The sequence below is a fragment of the Boleophthalmus pectinirostris genome, unplaced genomic scaffold, assembly GCF_026225935.1.
Source record: "Boleophthalmus pectinirostris isolate CB_2022bp ecotype Guang Dong unplaced genomic scaffold, ASM2622593v1 HiC_scaffold_14, whole genome shotgun sequence".
Lineage (NCBI taxonomy): Eukaryota > Metazoa > Chordata > Actinopteri > Gobiiformes > Gobiidae > Boleophthalmus > Boleophthalmus pectinirostris.
In genome coordinates, this window is record NW_026571047.1 from 16068463 (window position 1) to 16091167 (window position 22705).

General features: G+C 37.3%; 1 protein-coding gene across 2 annotated transcripts; it reads left to right on the forward strand.

The window, feature by feature from the left end:
- Positions 1–258: 258 nt before the first annotated feature.
- Positions 259–22400, forward strand: adam11 (ADAM metallopeptidase domain 11). Of its 2 annotated transcripts, XM_055150299.1 has the most exons (26): positions 259–571; positions 1153–1304; positions 3053–3129; positions 3394–3460; positions 8411–8493; positions 9336–9393; positions 11488–11542; positions 13025–13158; positions 14186–14260; positions 14335–14406; positions 15406–15572; positions 15647–15731; positions 16171–16261; positions 16391–16442; positions 16515–16614; positions 16978–17049; positions 17528–17620; positions 17698–17778; positions 17912–17962; positions 18056–18119; positions 18189–18294; positions 18731–18850; positions 19557–19725; positions 20077–20191; positions 20950–21040; positions 22306–22400. In XM_055150299.1, the coding sequence occupies exons 1-26, from the start codon at positions 514–516 to the stop codon at positions 22346–22348; spliced, it is 2331 nt and encodes a 776-aa protein (XP_055006274.1). In that variant the 5' UTR covers positions 259–513; the 3' UTR covers positions 22349–22400. The 2 variants fall into 2 exon arrangements, with proteins under 2 accessions (XP_055006274.1, XP_020773931.1); XM_020918272.2 differs by lacking the exon at positions 13025–13158 and having other exon boundaries at positions 11488–11576; positions 14164–14260.
- Positions 22401–22705: the final 305 nt, after the last annotated feature.

A 22705-nucleotide genomic window follows, 5' to 3' on the forward strand; every position in this document is an offset into this window, starting at 1 on the left:
TATTTTATCTGTCTGATTTTTTAATTATTAAAACAGTTTTATTAGGAGATTGATGTCTTGTTCTGTACGACACGATGTCTGACAGATGTTCACTGATTTTTCACTTTGCATTATTTACGGGGATCCACAGGGGTCTCCTCCTAAAGTGTGGGTGGGTCCGTGAAGCCCCACGTGCTCCTTGTTTCCATGTCCACCGTTTCTCCGCGCGCAGACGCACTGTCATTGGACGCGACACTCGCATCCAGACCAAAGAGACGGCATCACCTCTTCGCGCGTAAAAAGCGGACCACACGGACACCACTCTGGATGCTGAACAGCGAGAGGGCACGGGCCTCTGGGTAGAAACATGTCATTGAAGCTGGTCTAGTTAATTGGTGAACGCGAGGTGAGAAATGCGGGCGGCGAGTTTGAACAGAGCCCGCCGCTGTGTTGATCCTCTCCGTCAACAACAGTCCAGCTTCCAGTTCGTATAAAGGCGCAGATCTGAGGAACCACCGGGACTATGTGAACACCATGCTCGCGGTGAGATGCCTGCTGCTCGCTGCAGTTTGTTCACCGACCTCTGTCACAGGTACGACCATGTTGCCTTTTCTCACTCAGTGCCACATTACTTTATATATTTTAATTAATGAATCAAGATGAAGTTGTTTTTCACCAGTTAAATTACGCAAAACTAACATATAGCATACATATAACAACTATAGCCTACATACTGTCATATCTAGAAGGATGACTATAATATCGAAATTATTGGGTTAGGTGCGTTTTGGTTTTCTAATTAACTTAACTGTCACTGTGGCTGAATATTAATGGACGTCCCTTGATTCACTTTCTCAAGGTTACTCATGCATGTTTGACAATTAAGGGCATTAGTGGAGTTGGCTATCGTTCTGGAATTAAATGTTGGAATAATTGTTTAAAACTGTCCTAATTCTGGAGCCACAATGGGTAATTTAAGGTGATTTTGAGTTATAATGTGAATGATACTATAATTGTGGTGACTATTCCCAATCCTTGCTATAAACTATTTTATTGTATGGAATTGCAGTGGGGTGGTAGTGTCTATTGAATTGTATTGAATCCTATCAGCTCCATACACATGTCTGCTCACTGTCCTCTCTGACATGATGTTCTATCCTTGTCCTTTCTCAGGTCTGAGAGAATGGATCAGCGCAGGGGACAGATTGGGCCCCTCAGAGGAGATAGTCCAACCCAAACGGCTTCTACAGCAAATCCACACAAACGAAGAGCTACTCCACAGCAAATTAGACACATGGGTCAAGAACTACACCTCCACAGAGCTGGTCAGTGAAATCTATTATTTATTTTCCTTTAGCAAACCATTTCTATTCTGGCCTCATTTTATTTAGTTTTTATTTAGTTTACTGGACATGAACAAATTAAAGATGGTGAACTAACTAACTACACCGACAGTATTCCAGCAATGGGACAAAAAATCATATTATATTATCATATTACACCACACACGCACACACACACACGCACGCACACACACACACACACACACACACACACTTTTTTCTTCCCTTTTTCTCCCCTTTCTACCCTCTGCACTTGGGGCCAATCTGTGTAGGATCGCCACTGCCCAGAACAGTACAGTGCAGGTACATTGCAGCATTGCTCTGTACCTCATCCTGCTTTGAATGGCATTAGCTTATATTTCACACCTCCACCTGTCCTCTCCTGTTACCTCCAGCTCTGCCCGCTGTCTGTCTGCGGCAGAGGTTCTGACACAGGGCTGACCCTCAGTGCCCTCTGTCCAATGACCTTTCGATGAAGAGGTCCCAGGACGATGTGTCTGCAAGTTTTGTTGTAGACACTTTTTTGCAGTGTGGCATAACAGAGAAATTCTTTGTTGCATGTTCTTAAACCTGAAATATACATTAACTTGGATTAACATAGAGATGCTGTTAAAATGTAGGTTACTTGGTCAGTCCAAATTGCCCTGATTGTTAATAACAGTAGAAATGTGTGTTTATAGGTGAGAAAGTGAAGAAATGGTTCACTCCCTTTTTGTCATATATTGAGCAAGAGGAAACATCAAATGTATTTTATTATATAATATAATTAATTTTATGCTTATATACAACAATTATAATTTCATCCATGACATAAAATAATTCCAGCAAACTTGGGATATTATACATAAATATTGTAGATACAGCTTAAATACATTTGCTTTTAAGTATTTCCATTGACATTGGAATCCCTGGAGACAGCCCTTGCCATATGTTAGAACCATATACTGAACACAAAGGTCATATGTGCCTATAGCATTTTTATTGATGTTTGTTGGGCTGGTTGTTATAGATGCAGAAGTAACAGAGCAGAGTGCCCTGTGGTACAAAAGGCAGCCCGCTCTGAGTCTTGCCATGTGTTGTAGATGGCACTGACCTTGGCTGAAGGTTATGTCTGAATCCTAACAGAGTTTTATCACTAAACCCACAGTGTCCAGCTCGCAGGGGGGAGGTCAGGCCAGTGGGACGACCCCTATTATCTGCTACTCTGTTCTGGTAGCGCCCTGAGAAATTAGTTTCCTCTGTTGATCATCTGTCAGTCCGCCGCCTACATGCTCTGCTTGTCATATTTTGTCACATTGTTCACAAGTCGTCTTCACAGTTTTTTCAAAGCATAAAGTGCTTGACAAATTAGTGAGTCATTTGTTTAATTAGACTGTCGGGAACATGCAGAGGAAAGAATAAAAGCATTGTCAGTTGTCACAAAACAATACACACACTGTTTAATGAATAACAAATAAGAGGACAAGCTGCAAAATATTGGAAAATATGTAGAAATGTTTTAGAGCACTCATCCTGATGATTACAGTAAAAAGATTCACATGGAAACACAATATGTTAGTGGATATTTGGTATATTTATATCCATGGCATACCTTACAAACTGAAGATCACAACATCATTGCTGTTATACTGTGAACTTCAATGAGGTGAAAAGGCAGCCCTATCTAAAGCAGTGTACTTATATTGGTCTTATTTTGCCGTTTTTTTAATGACTGCCTTCTGTGTCCTTAGCCTGTCCATCTGGCTCAGAGCAGCTTTCTCATCGAGGCGTTTGGCACATCGTTTATCCTTGACCTGGAGCTGAACCAGTAAGTTTTCAACATTCACACATGTTTGGGGTTATGTTTTTTTTATTTTATCATTTTAAACCAAATTTTAACTTGATCTAGGTAGTCTAATGAATTCATGGGAACTATTGTATGACCTGTATGCTATTGGTTTAAAACAGACATACAGTGAGGTGTGAGTTTAACATCTATTCACCACATTGACCATTTGGTTTTGGTGGTTGAAACAAAATAACTGTAGTGCCCAAACCAACATAACAATTTATATCCTTACTTTTGTTCCAGTAACCTCCTTTCTACAACATATGTGGAGCGTCACTTTGATGAGCATGGACAGCCCTCTGAAAACATGGTAGGATTAACATTTCATAAAACATCCAGGTGTGAAGTTTAGTGTTCTGGCATTGGTTTCTTGGGATGTCACCATCACCATACATTTATGAACTGAGCAGCACTAAAAATATTTCACGTAACACATAAAGGTTTATTTCATAAAATGTGCAAATCCTGTGCAAATAAATTAAACTTAATGTTATAGACTGAAATGGTGTTTGCAAACATGATTCCCAAACTTCCTGGGTCATGCTGTTTTTCTCCAACACATCAGCTGCATACACACATTAGCCACTCTCTCCAATGGACTGTGGCAAATTAAGACTGACATCTGTCTTTAGGACTTGACATTAAAGCAATTAGCCAAACTCACCAAATGGGCCATTATTGTATTACATTACACTGTTACAGTTGCTGTCTCTTTTGGAGTCACTAAGCGAATCCATCCTAGTCAGGTTCATTTTAATACATTTTGACAGTGCTTTTAAGGGAGCTATTTCAATGGTGTGTACGTGTTTTAAAGGGTTTATTTCCCTTGAGTGAAATTGGACCTGATCAATAATCAATAGAAGGTGACTGCCATGCAGTACAGTTTTTTTGTCATAGATTGTGTTATTAAATAACCCTAGAGCAATGACTTGACAAATTGAGCAGTTGTTAGGGATGGAATCCAGAGTGAAACAATTCCCTAAATATTCTAAATATTAATATTATGCAGTTTACTCTTCAATGACTGAGGGGCAGATGATTTCCTGTGGCAATGCTGGAAGAGTAAAGCCAAAAGGAAAAAATAGGAACAATGTCTGTATTACTGTCTCCCAACCAACTGTTGCATAGTGACAAGTGACAGATCTGTTATGGTGGCATTCAGCTATGTTTTCGTTGAATAATTGCCTTGTGGTTTTGATTTTCAAAAGCTTGACAAATACTATAAGATTTTGACACAGTGTACGAGACTATGTCTATGTCTCCCTGCTTTTTTGCCAATCTTCCATCTCTAGCATCTTCTTTAAACTCATGGTTTTTCTGCCACCCAACCAACCACTACCAAGTTGCTATGGCTACCAGGAGCCAACGGCATCAGCGTGGGTCTAGTCCGTCCTGTCGTGAGGGGAATTCAAATCATGTGTATTATAAAAATCAACTAAGCTAAACCGTCGTCTGGTGAGTGCAATTAAGTGAAGCAAGGATGGTTAAAAATAGTTATGTAAAAGCAACAATGAGAGTAAATTTTAAAGTGGTGTATTGATGTATTATATTTTTATGGTTAGGAAGTTAAGTTAGAGAATCTACAAAACTACAGCTGTAGAAGATAATTCATTTAACACAAACAATAGTGGCCTCAGCATTGATCCCTGGGGAATACCACCTGTTAAGTGTGCTTTGACAATGGACGCTGTTACACCAATGTTCCCCCAGGTTTATTGGCCAGTCTCATTTATTGAGTTGTTGGCCACTTTGTAAACCCTTAAAACCTTACTTAATAATTTCCTCAAAATTGCCAAATAATTTTATGTAATTATAAAAATGATTAGAGTAGACTACATTGAGTAATATCAATAGTACTAATTACTAATACCTACACATAGTTGATTTTTCAGTTTGTATGGCCCCTCCCCCGGCGCCACCATTTCCATCTTGATTTTATTTAGTTTCATTGACGTGCCAGTAAATTCCTGCTGCTTTGTGTGTCACTTCTTTATTGGTTCCTGTGGATTGATGCCCCATTGAGTTGCCCCGGATTAAATCTCAATGACTCACGACAAAAAGTGAAATTAAATTAGGGGTGAGGAAAGGATGAAATTGAAAGCAGCTTTCATACGTCTATATGTCATTGCACAGAATGAGACTATTTTATTTGACTGGTGCGGAAAATGAGCTCTGTATCAGAATGGACTGGGTTTTGCCAGACTGCGGTTGGATATTTTGACATGATAACATGACATTGTACATTGGATTGTATTTGACTAACTTTTCTTTTGGGGCTGGCTGTTTCCTGGAATGTTCCACTGTATGGCATTAAACCTATCTTTAAGTTTTTAAATTACAGGTCGCTCAAAAATATATTGAAAAGCCAGCATTACATCAATATTAGTTACCTTTGGGCTACCACAACCATTAAAAAATATTTAGAAATAGCTTGTGACCCAAATTGACTGGCGACCCAAATTGTGGTCTCTTCATTAATAATACAACCCTAAAGGCTCATAAATCAGTGTGCTTATATGCTTTTAAATGTTATTATAGTCAATGGACCCCCCACTTCCAATGTTAAATAACAACACAGTTCTATACTGTTTATCAATAAGCATTTTATATACGTTGTCAAATACTTACCTGCCATTACCCGCCATCATTTTAATATAACCTTTATTTCAGAGTCATCATTTCTAAAGGATATGTTCAGTTTATGTCTCTTCACAGTGCACTCACTAACCTCTTAGCCTGTCTGTGTCTGCTGTGTCAGGCAATTTGATTTCCTCCATTTAGCTCTGTAATACTACCTTTTATTTATTTATTATCGTACCGAGGCTAAGTGCTGGCCAAAGTCTTACTCTTGTTTGAATGTTCAAAGTCATTTAGTTCTTCCATTATATCTTCAGAATTGAAATTATGTAATTGTTCTAAAATGGAAAAAAAATGAAAAAAAACATTCCATATACTGATGATGATACATGGCTACTTACAATATGGTTGGGCGCATGACCATAGTACAGAGTTGGCATAGTACACTTTCTAGGTACTATTAATGGTGCTTTGCGTAACTTTTCTGGTGGAGGGTCTGCCATCTGCTTGACTCCATGAAGATGTTATTGTTTTTTCCTGGAATGTTCTACAGCATTGCATTTCATTTAACTATCTGCATGGAGACAAACCACATCACCAGACAAAGTTACAGGTCAGATCTCTAGAGAAGTGGGCCCAGTCACAGTAAGAATGAATGTTTAGTGATAATTTTTAGAAACAAAAACTCATCTAAATAAATAAATGCAAGATCTATTTCTTTTAATGCCATAGTGCACATCTAAGCTCCTATTGCTACTACTACTACTACCACTACTATTGTTACAACAACTACTACAACATGCCATTCCTTGTTCTTTTACCACTGGGCTACTGAGCTCAGCTGCCATGTTATTTTTTCAGTGCTTCTTAAAGGTGCATTGCACATCTTTTCTGGTGGAGGATCCATCCCCTGCTTGGGGATGTTATTGCTTTGCCTGAAATGTTCCATGGTATGACATTAAACACATTTATCTAGAATTTATTAATTACAGGTGCTTTTTATTTCTCAAAAATAAAATTATTATCTGTAGCATATAGTTGTCTCCCTTGAGATAGATAGGTTTAATCTATGTGGAACATTCTAGACAAAGCACTAGCATCTTCATGAAGACAAGCAGGTGACAGATCCTACACAAGAAAAGTTGTGCAATGCACCTTTAATTTTCAAATTTAATTAATTTACTAACCCTAAGCAGTTTGTTTTACTTGTATTCAGTAATGAACTTGCTTTCTGTTTTCACACACCAAATATCTTATAGAGAATTTGGTCAATATATTGTGCAATTTATTGGCAAGTTAAAGTGTCCTAAAGCAGAAACCTGGCAGTGGGCATAGTGCATTAGTGCAGCTGTGTAAACCAGGAGTAAAAGCTGTCCAGGCAGAAAGAATTGACCTTTCTTTCTCTTCTCTCATCCGTGACTGCCTACAGCGGACTTCGTTTCTAGACAAAGCCTTATTGAAGTTCATTACAACTACCTGAACTACACTTACAATTACACAAAAGACATTCCCAATAGTCATGTCTATTTACTTACCTGTTTGATCACTATAACTGCTTTAAGGTAATTATACCTTTGGACAACGTTCATTCATAGTTGGCACACAGTAAGGGCATGTACTGGCAGATACCAGTATCTTCTCATTTTGGTAATGTGATCTTTGCTGTGTGCAGTGAGAGGCAGCATGGAATAAGAAACTAGATACAAAACATGATCATCCATTTGACCATTATGAATAATCAGGTAACATTTTCCAAGGAGCAGGATTGTAGCATTGTGTCTCACAGCACACTGTTGGCACAGTCTGTGAAGATACATAGAAACTACATGTAATGATCAGTTTATTGTATCAAATGTCTTTTGAGTGCCATGTACCTCCCCTGCTCTGATTAATTAAAAAGTATGCATACAAATGTATAAAGTTTATCTGCCAATTATATATCTGTTAAATGAGATTTGCACTTGATCACAAATATATTTGTTTATTTCCATGTGCCTGTATCAGTGGAGACATCATGGCTTTAATGTTCCCCAATATGCCGTTAAACTTGACTTTAACTGTCTTGCATTCATTTCATCATGGATATTTTTATTGTTCAAAATATCTTTCTGAAACTTGGCCTGTTAGTGTCACCTGCATGTCTCCATGATAATGGAGCTTAATACCAAGAAAACTAGCTGGCTCTCGGGTACAGCTAATGAGGATCCTAATAAATAAACAAATAATACCATGCTGTGGCCATCTTGTCAGTTCAACAGTCCAGACCCTCCTCCAGAAAAGTTACATAGTACAACTTCAATATAGTTTCAATATGATTTAAAATGTTTGTGCAATGTTTCTTTCTATTTTAGTTACAAACTGCTTCACTGATATTTTAAATGTACCCTTGAGTTAAATTGTATTATTGTTTTGACTTGTTAATAGCAGTAAATTGCTTTGATTATGTGCGCTGTTTGTAAATGGACTAATAACTCAAATGAGCACTTCAAGGTCACTGAGCACTCTCCCAATCTCTAACATCCACTGTACATTTATCGCTAAATGCTAACGAGGTGTACTTTTTCCTGAGGTCAAACATACAACAGACACTCGACCCAAATGTCAAGTGCTGGTTTACTGTCCGGATAAGCTTCTTTTACTGTAAAGAGTCTCAAATGTATGTCTCCATTTTGTTCGACTGCAGGGAGGAGAGCACTGCTATTACCATGGTCAAATCAGAGGGGTCAAAGGGTCATGGGCTGCTCTGTCCACCTGCCATGGTCTACAGTAAGTCCAATGCAATGACTACAGTTAATATGTTATAAATATAACCAGCATATCTTTTTGCTGTGCACCATTATCATTATTTGTCTTCATTAATCTTACTATATCTTTTGTATCTTTCACAACTTGTGTTCTTCTTATCTGTCTGCAAGTTTTAATCTCTGCACCTTTTTATTGACTAATTCACTATCACTACTCTGCACATGTTCTAGCTACATTTAATCTAAGTTGTTTATTAATTAGAAATGCTTTTGTTAATATACAATTTTGAAATGAGGGAGAAGTAAGTTTACATCTACGCATTAAAGATGCTGTGTAGGGTTGTCTCCACTGAGATAGTATTGCTTTTCTGCATTGTTCCACAGAATGGCATAAAAAAAACTTGTATCTTATATTTACATGTGTTTTTATTGGTCAAAACACCTTGAAAAACATGTTGTGAACAGGGTTAACTCTCCATAGATCTTATTTGTAACTTGGCCTGGTGCAACCTGCTTGTCTCCATGGAGATAAATAAGCTTGAAGCCATACTTCGGCTCCAGGCAAAGTAATAACATCTCCATGGAGACCATCATGTAGCGGACCCTCCATCTGAAAATGTTACATAGTTCATCTTTAATTATTTCATATGTTTAGACAGTGAGCCATGGCCAAAGGCTTTGGTGTCAACCTTAGACTTGCAAGATGAATTTATTTAATAATTTGATAATTTGCTAAATGTCTGTCCTTGCTCTTCATCCCGCTCACAATTTTTCCAAGCAAGTTTCAGTTAAATTGCAATATAAATTTTAGTAAACTATATTTTATACGGTGATCATTTTCTTTCACTGCTTTTTATGTTCCAGGGGAATGTTCAGCGATGGGAACTTCTCATATGGGATTGAGCCTGTCAGCAGTGGAGAGGTGAGCCACGATCGGTAGTAAACAGCCACATATTGTTTCTTGGCTTCAGACCAGGAACTCGTAGTGTGAAATGCATCCTGGGAAAACAAACTGACAGCAGCTGTTAAACTCATCAAAACATGTCTAAAAGGTTGGCTGTACATCACATAGTACTACTTTATTCTATAGGTCAGAGTATTCCACTGGTACAGGGCCAATGATAAGTGGTTTGATCATACTTTGTTTTACATCCATATATAGTCCCATTATACCACTGCTTTAGTCCTGTTTCAGTTTGGTTTGTACTAGGTTAAGATTACCTTCAGTTTTAAAGGTCCAAATTGGTCAGTTACACCACATTGACTCTTATGAGTTTTAAGCCATGTTATAATGTTGTTACTTCCTCATAAACTTACCCGGAGTTGTGTTTTGTTTCATTCACACATGGTTGAGTACTCTTTTATCATTAATCTGTCTACATCTCCAAAACTCAAAATGCTCTGTTCATAGTGCTAATTTTCACCTCAGCCTTATACCTTTAGTTCAGCACAGAGTGGTATTTCCAGGACTGAAATCATCCAAATGATTCTAGTGAAGTTGTATGGCATTTAAAAACAAAGTGGAGCTCTTCCTCTATTACCACATGACATCACAAGGCAGAACAGTGTTTTCAGTTTGAGATAAGAACTCAGCCTAAATATGCAGGATTTGCGTGTTAAACATTTTTGAATGAAACAAAACACATACTCTAGGTATGTTTTTGATGGGGAAACAGATCAGAAAATAGAGTAATATGGGCTCTTTAACTTAATTCAGGTGGAGTCTCAACTTTGGCATAATAATATTTTTTTTCAACTAATTTTACTAGTCACATCCCTGTAATTACAACTTTTGTGGGACAAGTACATTTTATGTTATCTTACATCTGACAAATTTCAGCTTTAGTCTGGCACTGCCAAAGGACCAGTGGTGAAGTGGTGAAGCCATGCAGCTCAGTTACATAGACAGTAGCCATGGGTCGATCGATATCTTTGCAGCTGGCCTCTCTGTTTTCGGGATGGGTCATTTTCATAAAGTATTCATCTGCATCTCGAGTTAGCGCAGTGTCCAGTCCTGTTATAGCCGTTATGACAGAGCAGAGCGATTGATTAATTATGTATCAGGCACTTTCCTCACAATGATCGGCTTTACCACCGCAGAGCTAATGTAGGGGCAACTAGATACTCAGGTAATTTACTTAAGTAGATTTCAACAAATAATCTAAGAAAAGACAGTAGTTTCATTAAGTTCTATGTATAGACTTAATACAATGATGACTTAATACAATAATGTTTGACAGTCTACCACTCATCCTGCTCTCCCAAACAGAGTACTTAGCACCTGTCCAAAGTTTTGAGAAATCAGATAAGAAATGGATCCAGCGTAAACAAATGACTGCAGATGATGTACTGTGATGAAAAAGAAAGAAATGCTTTTTGTGGAAAAATTGGGCTACTGCACTTTTCAGACTTTCAGTTTAAAATGACCATATTAGGCAATTTTCTGATGTATAGTTATAATGCTGTTTCCTCATCAAAAACATACCTCCAGTTGTGTTTTGTTTCATTCACACGTTTAACACACAAACCCTACATATCTAGGCTGAGTTCTTCTTTGAAACTGGAAACACCATGATCTACCTTGTGATGTCATGTGATAATACAGGAAGTGCTCCATTGTATTTTTAAATTACATACACCTTCACAAGAATCATTTGGATGATTTCAACCCTAGAATTGGCCATTTCTACTGAACAAACTGTAAAATGAACATAACATTATCATGAAAACTACAGCTTAATGACACAAGATGAAACAGAAATAGATCAGAAAATGGAGCAATATGAGCCCTTTAACATTAAGATTAAGTTTACTCTAATAACTTATCTCATTTTCATGCGTAAACCTGTTTTAAATTTATGTACAAATTTGCATGTGTTATTCTTAACATGTTTACTGAAATGTGTAAATGTCACATTGAGTCACCAATCAGTGTGACCTAAAGGACCATCTGCTCACTGCTGCAGCTGCTGAGCTTTAGGATTTTGATTAAATTTTTTTACTTTTGACTTTTCAGGACCACATTGTGTGTCGTCTTCCAGAGATCAGTCTCTTCCCACCTCCCTGTCCTGGTGAGAGGCTTAATTCACATATATTTGTTTCTCTGTATAGCTATTTAAAATAATGCCTTCAGTGCAATTGTATTCTTATCTTGTATCATTTTATTGGTCATATCATATTATACTTAGCTATCCTTTTTAATGACAGGGTAAACCTGGATTGATTTCAGTACTGTTCCATATTGATATAAATAACTTATCGACTTTTTGTGGATTTATGTTGGTGAGTAATGTATCATCTTTGCTTTGTCATTGTAAGGTTGTGCAGTAGTCTCACACAGGATGCTCAAAGTCATGTCAGGGAAAAAAAAACTGTTTGCTCCGAGTGCAGCACAGAATATCTAATAGGACTGCAATGAAAAGATTTGAACCAGGTCCTTTCAAACAGAAATCTTCCAGCATATTAAAGATGCACTGTGTAGCTTTTTTCTGGTGAAAAGGGAGAAAGGGAATGTTCTAAGCAAGTAAGGTTTTATTTATCTATCAAGACAAAAAGGTGAGACAAAACTTACAGATCAGATCATCGTCACACATCATCAGGGCATATAACGTGCATGCCCTGATGAAGACGCAAGTCGAAACAAGTTGGCATCTGACATGAAATAAAATAATAGCAAAGTATATCTGAGTCCCTGGGATCTCTTTCTTCATCTGGAACAATATATTTTTGTATTTTAGTACCTTTTCTTCGCAATAATGAGATTTTTGTCATTTTAGTTGTAATAACATAAGATTTGAACTGTAGAAGGTAGAATAAGTAACTCTATGGCTATCTATTGCTTCAATCTTCCATTTATTTGTTGGAGCTCAGGCCTTTTAATGATAAGAAAAAAAGCGTAATGGCATGAAGTGATTTCTGTATTATCAGTTATCACAATATTTCTCTGTAGCAATGTATCATGCTTCAAAACTTGTTATCATGACAGGCCTAGGTGGCGGACCCTCCAACAGAAAAGTTAAATTTTTAATATTTGGTAATTGATTTTCTTTTGACCACTGTATTGTATAATAATATTTTAAAGAAACAATTTTGAACATTTAATCTTCTAACCATTATCTCATGCCTTCTTGCCGTAAACCTTACCAAACCCACCTTGTAGGCTAATTCCCCGTAATTATCTTATGTCTTAACATGTAGGTCACATTCTCCACTGTCCCTTATGTCCCCTGTGGCTCTACTTTAGACACACTACATCCATCCCTGCTTGTCCTTGACACATCTTGGTCTCCCCTCTGGCTCACACTCTGCAGCTTTAGTTTGGCTGTCCTTCACAGCCTCTCTAAATGGCTAAATATCTCAATTGACTTCATCTCCTTTGTGTCCCTCTGCCCTACCCATCCTTCCTGTTATCCAATCCTCTCTCAGCCCATTACACTTACCTCCGCTGGCTGCGTGATATTGATTTCTCCTCTAGATCAGTGGACTAAAATACATTCATGCAGAGTTCTGATGACTAGACACTTTCCCAGTATTATGTGTATTATGTGTGGTAGGATGCACGGACAACTCTACATTGGCACCAGAGGGATCCATGGATTTCAGTGGAGACATGACGACTCAGGAGGAGGAGAAGCCAGCCCTAACACACAGTCTTAGGAGGTTGAAAAGGCAGCTCAGTTCTTTGCCGGTATATGCACACAGCTCTCTGGTCTATACACTCACAGATGGTGCGTCAGGGCATGTCGGGCACATTTCACAAAGTGTCATCGCTTTAAAAACATTTGAGATGAGATGTGGCAGCTCAGGTTTGTAAACAGCAATTAGATGTTTTTTTACAAGGGTAGTTTTGGAACACTAGAATTACATGATGAGTAAGTGCTAAATGATTATTGAAACTGATACACAAAGAAAGAAAAAAGCATAGAAGAAACCATAAATTATGAATTATGTTGCAATTAATTTGTGATAGAAATTACATAGCATTTACCATGAAGCAATGCATACAAAATCATTTAGTGCTTAAAGGGTTCGTTCACACTTGTACTTGTTTTGTCCTGATTTAATTCTAGTTTTGTCCTGGTTTAGTTCTGGTTTAGTCCTGATTATATTCTGGGTTTAGTCCAAGTTAAGTTCTAATTTTGGTGGTGTTTATGTGCAAGTCTGAACCCTAGTAACCAAAATGGCTTCAATCAGCAATATGCATGAGTTTTATTCATTAGTTTATCATATCTTTTTAAATTTATAATAGATTTTTATTGTTGAGATATCTGACACCATTTGTTTTATATTTGCAGTCTAAAAATAGAATTTAAGATTGCTATTACTTATTCTTTTTTTTTTCTTTTTTTTAAGCCTGTAGTATAAATACATGAAATAAAAAGTGTAAAAACTCTGAACCTACTTTTTAATACCCATAATAACACAACCTTTTTGTCATCTTTTGCATTAAAAACTCTCACTAAATCTGAATATCTATCGTTATCGCAGTAGTACATAAATTGTTATTACATAATGTGTCGGTTGAATAACAAAGCTGCTCTAAACAGCCTCTTGGCCTTGACTTGTTGTGGTCTGAAGGACACAGACTTAAGTTTCACTGCATCAGCACGTGTTAGCGCTGCTGGATGTGAGTAATGGCTTCGCCCGCTGCTGGTCCCAACCTGTTGTTTATCTCTGAAGGTTATGATGATAGGGACTCATGTGCACCCCCACAGGTGAGAAGAGGCCAGCGCACCGTGCAGACTGAGACCAAGTACATAGAGCTGATGGTGGTCAACGATCATGAATTGGTACATCAGTATCAGTATCAATGTTCTAAAGCTAAAAGTGTCATTGTTTTGAGATCTTCTTTTTTTTTTTTTAGTTTGTGCAGCTGAGGAGGTCGACCACTCACACCAAGAACTTTGCCAAAGCAGTGGTGAACATGGCGGATGCGGTAAGTACTGACAACAAAAACGCATTAAACATTAATTATCATCTTAAATAGGTTGTGGAATACCTCAGTTTGTTGAGATATTGCATGCAGTAACTGAAAGAGTTAAAAACTGTTTAAAGGTATAAAACAGTGAAAGGACTTGTTGTGTCCTTTGGCAAGACACATTTGACAATTTTGCCTATAAATGTGTTAGTTACTTGTTGGTGTTTGGGGATGATTAAAAAGTTTTGCGCTTTGTTGGCATTTTCTTTTTAAATCTGAAAGTTTTTAGTTCTTTCACTATCTCCATTCAGGGTTTGTAGCTGGTGGCCACAGTTAGGGCATCTTGTACACATCTGGCAGTGTGAAATGGGGAAAGAGTGGGGAGAGCCATTGTTAGAGCAAATTGTTAAAACGATGCATTAATCTAAAAGTCCAGCACATTCATCCTAATTGTAGACTGTACATAAAAGTCCATGGTCCCAATGTATCTGATGTGACAGCAGCTCAAACAGGGGAAACCCTTCATAAAGCAGAGACATGCAAGTTACCATGACAACCAATTACAGGTTGCATCTCCCTCTCTGTTTCTCTTTGGCTTTGCCAGAGCTGTGGCACACTACCAAAGTGACCAGAACTACAAGTGCACATATGTATAAATAATAATACAGTAGTAATAATGTTTATATTTTATGAGAGCGTTACCTATTGTTTTTCAGCAGTTAATATGGTGGAATAGATTTAATAGTTTTTGAGGTCTCTATATGCTATTGTAAAATTGTGATTGTCTAAAGTATAGAGCTGAAATATTAGTGACTTTATAGTCATACTTGGTGGTGCTACGTGGTATACGGGCATTGGGCATATATGGCCACCTTTGAACACTCTTTAGGGTTAGATAAGTATGATGGGTGAAGTGTCTTGCCTTCTATGGTTTATTAACTCTACATACTACAACACTGCTTCTTTACTCTGCGATGTCCCCTTTTTGTTTATACATGTCTGCTTTGATTTCCACAGATCTACAAGGAGCAGCTGAACACACGCATCGTCCTGGTCGCCATGGAGACCTGGTCGTCTGAAAACAAGGTGGCAGTGGGCGACGATCCTCTGGTAACGCTGAGGGACTTTATGAAGTACAGGAGAGAGAGTATTCGAGAGCGCTGTGACACCGTGCACCTCTTCTCGTGGGTCACAACTCACTTTTGGACTGTTTATTTTTTTAAGTTTTATTTAATTTAAAATTATGGTGTTTTTTTAGTGGGAGGACGTTCATGAGCAGCCGAAGTGAGGCAGCGTACATTGGGGGGATCTGCTCTCTGACCAGAGGAGGCGCCATCAATGAGGTAAGAAATTATAACTTTCCTAAAGGCCTTTCCTTAAACTTAAAACACAGAAGACTTGTCTTTTCAGTTTAGTAAAATAACATATAATTTGCTCTTTTCACTTGCCTGATAGAAAATTTATTAAATGAAAACTTGGAGATCCACCCACTGGCCCATTCATGTTCAAGTTTATCAATGGGTTACGGAGTGATAAAAAATGAAATGAATAATTCAAATTCACAATTCAAATAAAAAAATCAAATCTATTGAATGAATGGTTGTCTAATTTCTTCAAAACAGCAAAAACTCATGTGATCTATGAATCCACAGATAGAATCGCCCTAGTTTGTTGAGTGATATTTAATAATGTATCAACCTAATGCTAGTACTACTGTATGCACATTGTTTTCATTGGAGTAATCGTCTTTTCTTAACATGGCTCTTCTTTGTGTTTCCTCAGTATGGCAGTGTGGGTCCCATGGCCATCACACTGTGTCAAAGTTTGGGACAGAACATTGGGATGTACAGGAACAAGGAACGGGCTGCTGCAAGTAAGAACCATAGACTGTATAAAGAAGTGGACTAAGGGAGTGTGATGACACCCACAGAGTTCAGCTCCACTCCTTGTGGATAGAACTAGCAATGCAGAACAATGTGCATAATTCTTGTGTTTGTTTTAGGTGATTGCAGGTGTCCAGACCCATGGCTCGGCTGTATCATGGAGGATACAGGGTATGACCTTGATCAATAATACAGTCACCAAAGATTGAATCCAGTTTGAATAAATAATGTTGTTCATTGCAGTTACTATTTGCCAAGGAAATTTTCTCGCTGCAGTATAGATGAGTATCTGCGTTTCCTACAATTGGGAGGAGGCAGCTGTCTCTTCAACAAACCCAGCAAGGTCAGTAGTCTTTCCATTTATGCTTACAGAAATTAAATCATATCATGTTTAGTGATTATTTATATATAGTGTATGCAAAAGTACAGATTTAAAAAGGGTTTTCTTACATATTATAAGTATTTTTAGTTATTTTTCAGTTTGTCTCCTCCCTTGCCTCACAGATTATAATTAAAACATTGCCAAGAGTTATGAATAATTTTGTAGTTAATCGTATGTCTTGTCAAATTGTTTATATATATATATATGTGTGTGTGTGTATATATATATGTGTGTGTGTGTGTGTATGTGTATGTATATATATATGTGTGTGTGTGTGTGTGTATAATTATTATTTTTTTCTTTTATTTATTTATTTTTTTGTAGCTGTTGGATCCCCCTGAGTGTGGTAATGGATATGTGGAGCCGGGCGAAGAGTGCGACTGTGGCTCATTATTAGTGAGTACAACATAAAATAGAGCCTATAGTACGCTATAGAAAAAAGCTCTAGATCTATGTTATAATGTGGTTTCCTCATCAAAAAAAAAAAAAAACATATGTAGAGTTGTGTTTTGTTTCAGTCACACATGTTTAACACACAAACCCTTCATATTTAGGCTGATTTCTTCTCTCTAACACAAAACACTCTGTTCCACCTTGTGATGTCATGTGGTAATACAGGAAGTGCTCCACTGTGTTTTAAACTTCATACACCTTCAGTAGAGTCTACTGAACTAAACATAAAAGGTAGTTGTTAACTTGAAAACTACAACTTCATGTCATCACAGGGTGGAACAGAGAATTTTGAGCTTTGGAGATGTAGACAGGAAGATTACTCAAACATGTATGAATGAAACTAAATCCAACTTTGGGTTATTTTTTTAATGAACCTTTAAGATTATTACAGTTTAAACATATGCACTTGTCTGATGTGTAGGAATGTGCTCGAAGTGGAGCCAATTGCTGTAAAAAGTGCACTCTTACCCATAATGCAATGTGCAGCAACGGGCTGTGCTGTAGAGACTGTAAGGTAAGATTATTGAGCATCAGATATTCATTATATCAAGTTTAATTTTCATTTTGTAACACTGATTCTGATCTTGACAGTACGAGCTGCGAGGAGTGACGTGTCGAGATGCTGTTAATGACTGTGACATCCCTGAGACTTGCACCGGAGACTCGAGTCAGGTAATAGCACTGCGCCCCCTAGTGCCTATTAATATAAATGTTTTTAATACCAGCATTTAATATTGTATCTAAATGTGTATGTACTTAAATAAATAAATAATGTGTTATATGGTTATTTCTGTCTTTCTTATAGTGTCCTCATAATGTACACAAACTGGATGGGTACATGTGTGATGCAGGACAGGTAGGTGTTTGGCTTAAAACAGGTCAAATAGTAATTAGGTATAATATTTCACTGCCCTACATGTGTCCATGTTTACTCATCTTTTGTTGACAGGGGCGCTGTTATGGAGGTCGCTGTAAAACCAGGGACGGACAATGCCGGACTCTGTGGGGTTACAGTGAGTCAAATCATTTTTATTTTACTTTGTATCAGTATTGGTTTCATATTGATATAATTTTCTCTTCAGACTCTGCGGACCGATTCTGTTATGAAAAACTCAACTCTGAAGGAACAGAACAAGGGAACTGTGGCTACGACCCCAACGGACAGGGGTGGCTGCCTTGCAATAAACCGTGAGGACTAAACAAATGACTTTTATCTACCCATCATTAAAGGCGCATTGTGTAACTTTTCTGGTGGAGGGTCAGTAAAATATTTTTCTTCATAGAGATGTTATTCTTTCGTCTGGAATGTTTCACAGACAAAGGAATTATCAATGGATTATGGATTATCATCATGGAGAGACCAAACCAGACAATTTACTAGTCAAATTCGCTCAGTCAGAATATCTGGGTTTTTTTTTTAGGTATTTTGGAGCTATTAAACCACCTGTAAAGGAATAAATCTAAGGTAGAGCTGTGTAATGTTGTACTGTGGAACATTCTAGGCAAAACAATGACAAGAAGGTGACAGACCCTCACCAAAAAGTTACATAGTGCACCTTAAAGGCTATTAAAATATCATTATCTTTTATTTCTATTAAATATTATATGTTTATTATTCTTTCAGAGATGTGCTGTGTGGTTTACTGCTGTGTACCAACATGACAGTGAGGCCCAGGTTTGGAGAGCTACAAGGAAAGATCACCAGTCTGACCATCTACCACCAGAGCAGATACCTGGACTGCAGGTGACGAGTCTGTCTGTGAAACAATAAATATAAAGAGTTAATGATCAGAAAGATGAGTGGTTCAGTGGGTCGTTGAAGTATGAGGTCAGGTTCTCTTCAAGATCACAGCCGAAACATCACTTACAGACAGCAAAGAGAAAAATCCGAGGCACTCCGACTGCTGTAAGTCCTTTAATGTGAAACTGGACTAGTTCATACTAAAATACTAGCTCATATTAAAGGCCTTTTTTAATGTAGTCTTTGCTGTCTGTAATAAATATTAATATATATAAAAATATAAAGATATGTCATTAAATAGGTTAGGCTCAAAACATTCTCAAAACAAAGGCTTATACTTTAAAATGGAGATGAATAGAAAGTAGGGGTTGTATGTTGAGGGTAAAAATACAGATGTTTTGATTTTTCTATAGTTAATATCTCTGTTATTTCTTATCTACATAGAATAAAAGCAGTAGAATAACTATACAATGTCAAATATTTTAACTTTAACTTAAAAAATAATACAGGCATAATTACTGTGTACATATAAATTAAATAACTTAACTGATGCAATGATAATAAAGTGAAGATGAGTGAAAATAAAAAAAATAAAAAAATTGTTTTAACGTTACTACTGTTTTTTCTTAGAATAATATTAAATATACTAGAATATCAAACTTTAAAATATGACCTCAACCTTCTAAATTACATCATTCTTTGCGCACAGGGGCGGTCATGCTGTGCTGGATGATGGCTTAGACCTGGGATACGTGGAGGATGGGACGCCCTGTGGTCCAAACATGATGTGTTTGGATCGTCGCTGTCTCCCAGTGACAACCTTTAACCTCAGCACCTGCCCTGGCTCTTCCCCCTCACGCATCTGCTCACACCACGGGGTCAGTCTGTAGGAGATTTTATAATTACTCATACATAATTTTACACCCTTTGTGTAAAACTGTAGCTCATGTCTTTGCGTTGGAAGTGACTAGATTTATTTTTTAAAAGCACACAATTGAAGAAGTTGAACTCAAATTGGTAATCTGGTGTCTAATATTATATCATTTAAGTTCAGGCTTAGTAACTACTCAATAAATATCCTAACTCCTAATCCCAGAAGTTTCTTTTGCATGTAAACAAAAATGATATTATATTGTGTATACTGTGCTTTTATCTCAAGCACAATACCTTAATATTTCCATAACCTAACGTGAACTTTAAATCCCTTTTACCCTGTGCCATGTGTCCAGACTTGCAGTAATGAGGTGAAGTGCATCTGTGATCCAGACTACACAGGGAAGGACTGCAGCGTGTTCGACCCCATCCCCATCCCCACACCCCCTGAGGGACCTGAGAAATACAAAGGTGACCCCCACTCACAACAAAATCAGACACTTCATGTACCACCTAGAGTTATGCAATTATTTACATGACAAAGAAAAAGCCAAATCATCTAATTTCTTTCTGATAACGGTCCCTTGATTACTCACATCACAAAGGCCACTGTTAGAAAGATGATGACAGTATACAAGAAACATATTCTATTAGACTGGGTAGAGCAGATAATAATTGGTCTCATGTAGTCACAGTGTTACTTGGAATATTACATAAAGCTGAACTTAAAAGAGTAAATGCCATACTGTGGAACATTCCGCACAAGGCAACAACACATCCATGGAGATAAGGTTACTCTCCATCAGAAAAATTATGAAAAAAATAGGTTGGTACACAGTGCATGATGGACCTAGTTGGATTTACTTAGTCTTGTTTTGTAGTTTCTTTAATCACACATACATATTCTGATATTGATAATAAATAAACTAAAATGATCAAATTAAAATGATTAAAAAATGAAAATGCATTGATAGAAAATAAAATAAGTAGACTTGAGTTTCATTCATCCCTAGTAGTCAAATAATTTATCACACAAGTAATATTTAGGTATAAGCGGATGTATTATGCATTAAATCTGCTTGTAGACAGAATTATTATTTATTTAAAAACTAACAGAGCAGATCTTTCATTTCCCTTCTGTATTTCTGTAACATTGAACAAGCCAATTTCACCCTCACTTCTTCATGACCGGTGCCTGTGCCTGTGTGTTGCCTCCTTCACTCCTACAGGTCCCAGTGGCACTAATATCATAATTGGTTCGGTTGCTGGTGCAATTCTGCTGGCAGCGATAATCCTGGGGGGCACTGGCTGGGGATTTAAGTAAGAGCTCTGGCATGCCTCGCTCCTTTGTGTGTTTCTGTCGCTAACACACTCTGCTTTGGACCAAGTCTATTGAAATTAACTCTCTGTATTTTCAGATTTTAATGCATAGTATAGAAATATATAGCCAAAAAGCTGCTACTAGTTTTAGTTACATTACCTTTTCTTGTTATGGATGCATTTTGAGGGGTTTTGGGACTATATATGGGCATATATAAAAAATATATTTTGTATTGTTGATTGCCATGGGAACAGTAATGGGAAATTTTTCATCATTCTGAAATTCATGGATAGTAGATTTCATGGTATTTTCACTTTTCACCCACACCAAGCTTAAGATTTTCTTTATTAACTTACTTACTAGCTTGTAATTTCACTTATCACTTTGGGGGCAATATTGGTCTTGCATTAGGTGTAGAATTCGTTCCAAGTTTTAAAGGGACCATAATACTCCATTTTCTGATCTATGTTTATAATGTTGTTTCCTCATTAAAAACATACTCAGAGTTGTATTTTGTTTCATTCACACATTTTTAATACACACATTTTGCACAGTGACGCTGAATTCTTCTCATAAACAGAAAACACTCCATCTTGTGATGTCATGCTATGATACAGGAGGTGCTCCACTGTGTCTTTAAACTCCATACACTTTCTCTAGAACTATTTAGATAATTTCAGCACTGGTATTTCCAATCTCTACTACACAAAAGATAAAAGGTAGATGTTAACTTGAAAACTACTGTCTGATGACATCACAAGGTGAAACAGAGCTTTTTGAGCTCTACATCACAAGGTGAAACAGAGCTTTTTGAGCTTTGGTTATGTAGACCGATTAATATTAAAGAGTTACCCAAACATGTGAATGAAACAAAAAAACTCCAGGTTTGCTTTTGAGGAGGTAACAATATACTAACATGTCTTCAAGCTCACAAGAATCAATTTTGCTTAATATAGGACTACCCTTTGGTCACTGTATGCAACCCTCAGTCAAATATTTGTCTGCATTACACAGCTTTATCTTGTAGCATATTTTCTGTTGTCTGTTGCCTGCAGCATGTGAGGCTAGACCAGACTAGCCTCAGACTGTTATCAGCTCTCATCACACGATAGCATCCAATATGGCTGAACAGATTTCATGCCTCCCAGTCTCTTCTAGGATAAGAGTGTTTCACTGCATGTCGATTTGTTTTTATCGTCCATAAAATGTTATTGTGACTAACTTTACGCATTTCTCTCTTGTTTCTGCAATGCCAACACTCCAGAAACATCAGAAGAGGAAGGTATGAAGCTGCTTATTCGTTTTAATCACCAACATCATAGTAATGCCACAACATTCAATAGATATATCTGGCTATATGTTTTTGCATTGGGTTTTCACTTCATTTGATCATAGTTGGGAATTCAGGTTTTTCTAGTTTATACTCAGCTTTGTATTTTTGTGTCTTTTTCTGTTGTGTTGAATTTGTATACATAATTGAATAATAAAATGTTGCACTCCAATGAGGCTAGTTTTATCTGTGAATATTTTTATGTATCGTTAACATCTTTCCTCTGTTTCTTCCTCCTCTCTCCTCTCTCCTCCTCCTCTCTCCTCTCTCCCCCTCCTCTCTCAGATCTTCTGGTGTTTGAGTGTCTGTCCTGTCTTCCCTGTGTCTGGTCTGA

Bases quoted from the DNA above. Each gene is read 5' to 3' on its own strand.
- adam11 (XM_055150299.1), top strand. From the start codon at position 514: ATGCTCGCGGTGAGATGCCTGCTGCTCGCTGCAGTTTGTTCACCGACC. The intron at 9,394-11,487 runs GTGAGCCACGAT...TTGACTTTTCAG, and splicing joins AGCCTGTCAGCAGTGGAGAG to GACCACATTGTGTGTCGTCT. The intron at 16,262-16,390 runs GTAAGAACCATA...TGTTTGTTTTAG, and splicing joins CAAGGAACGGGCTGCTGCAA to GTGATTGCAGGTGTCCAGAC.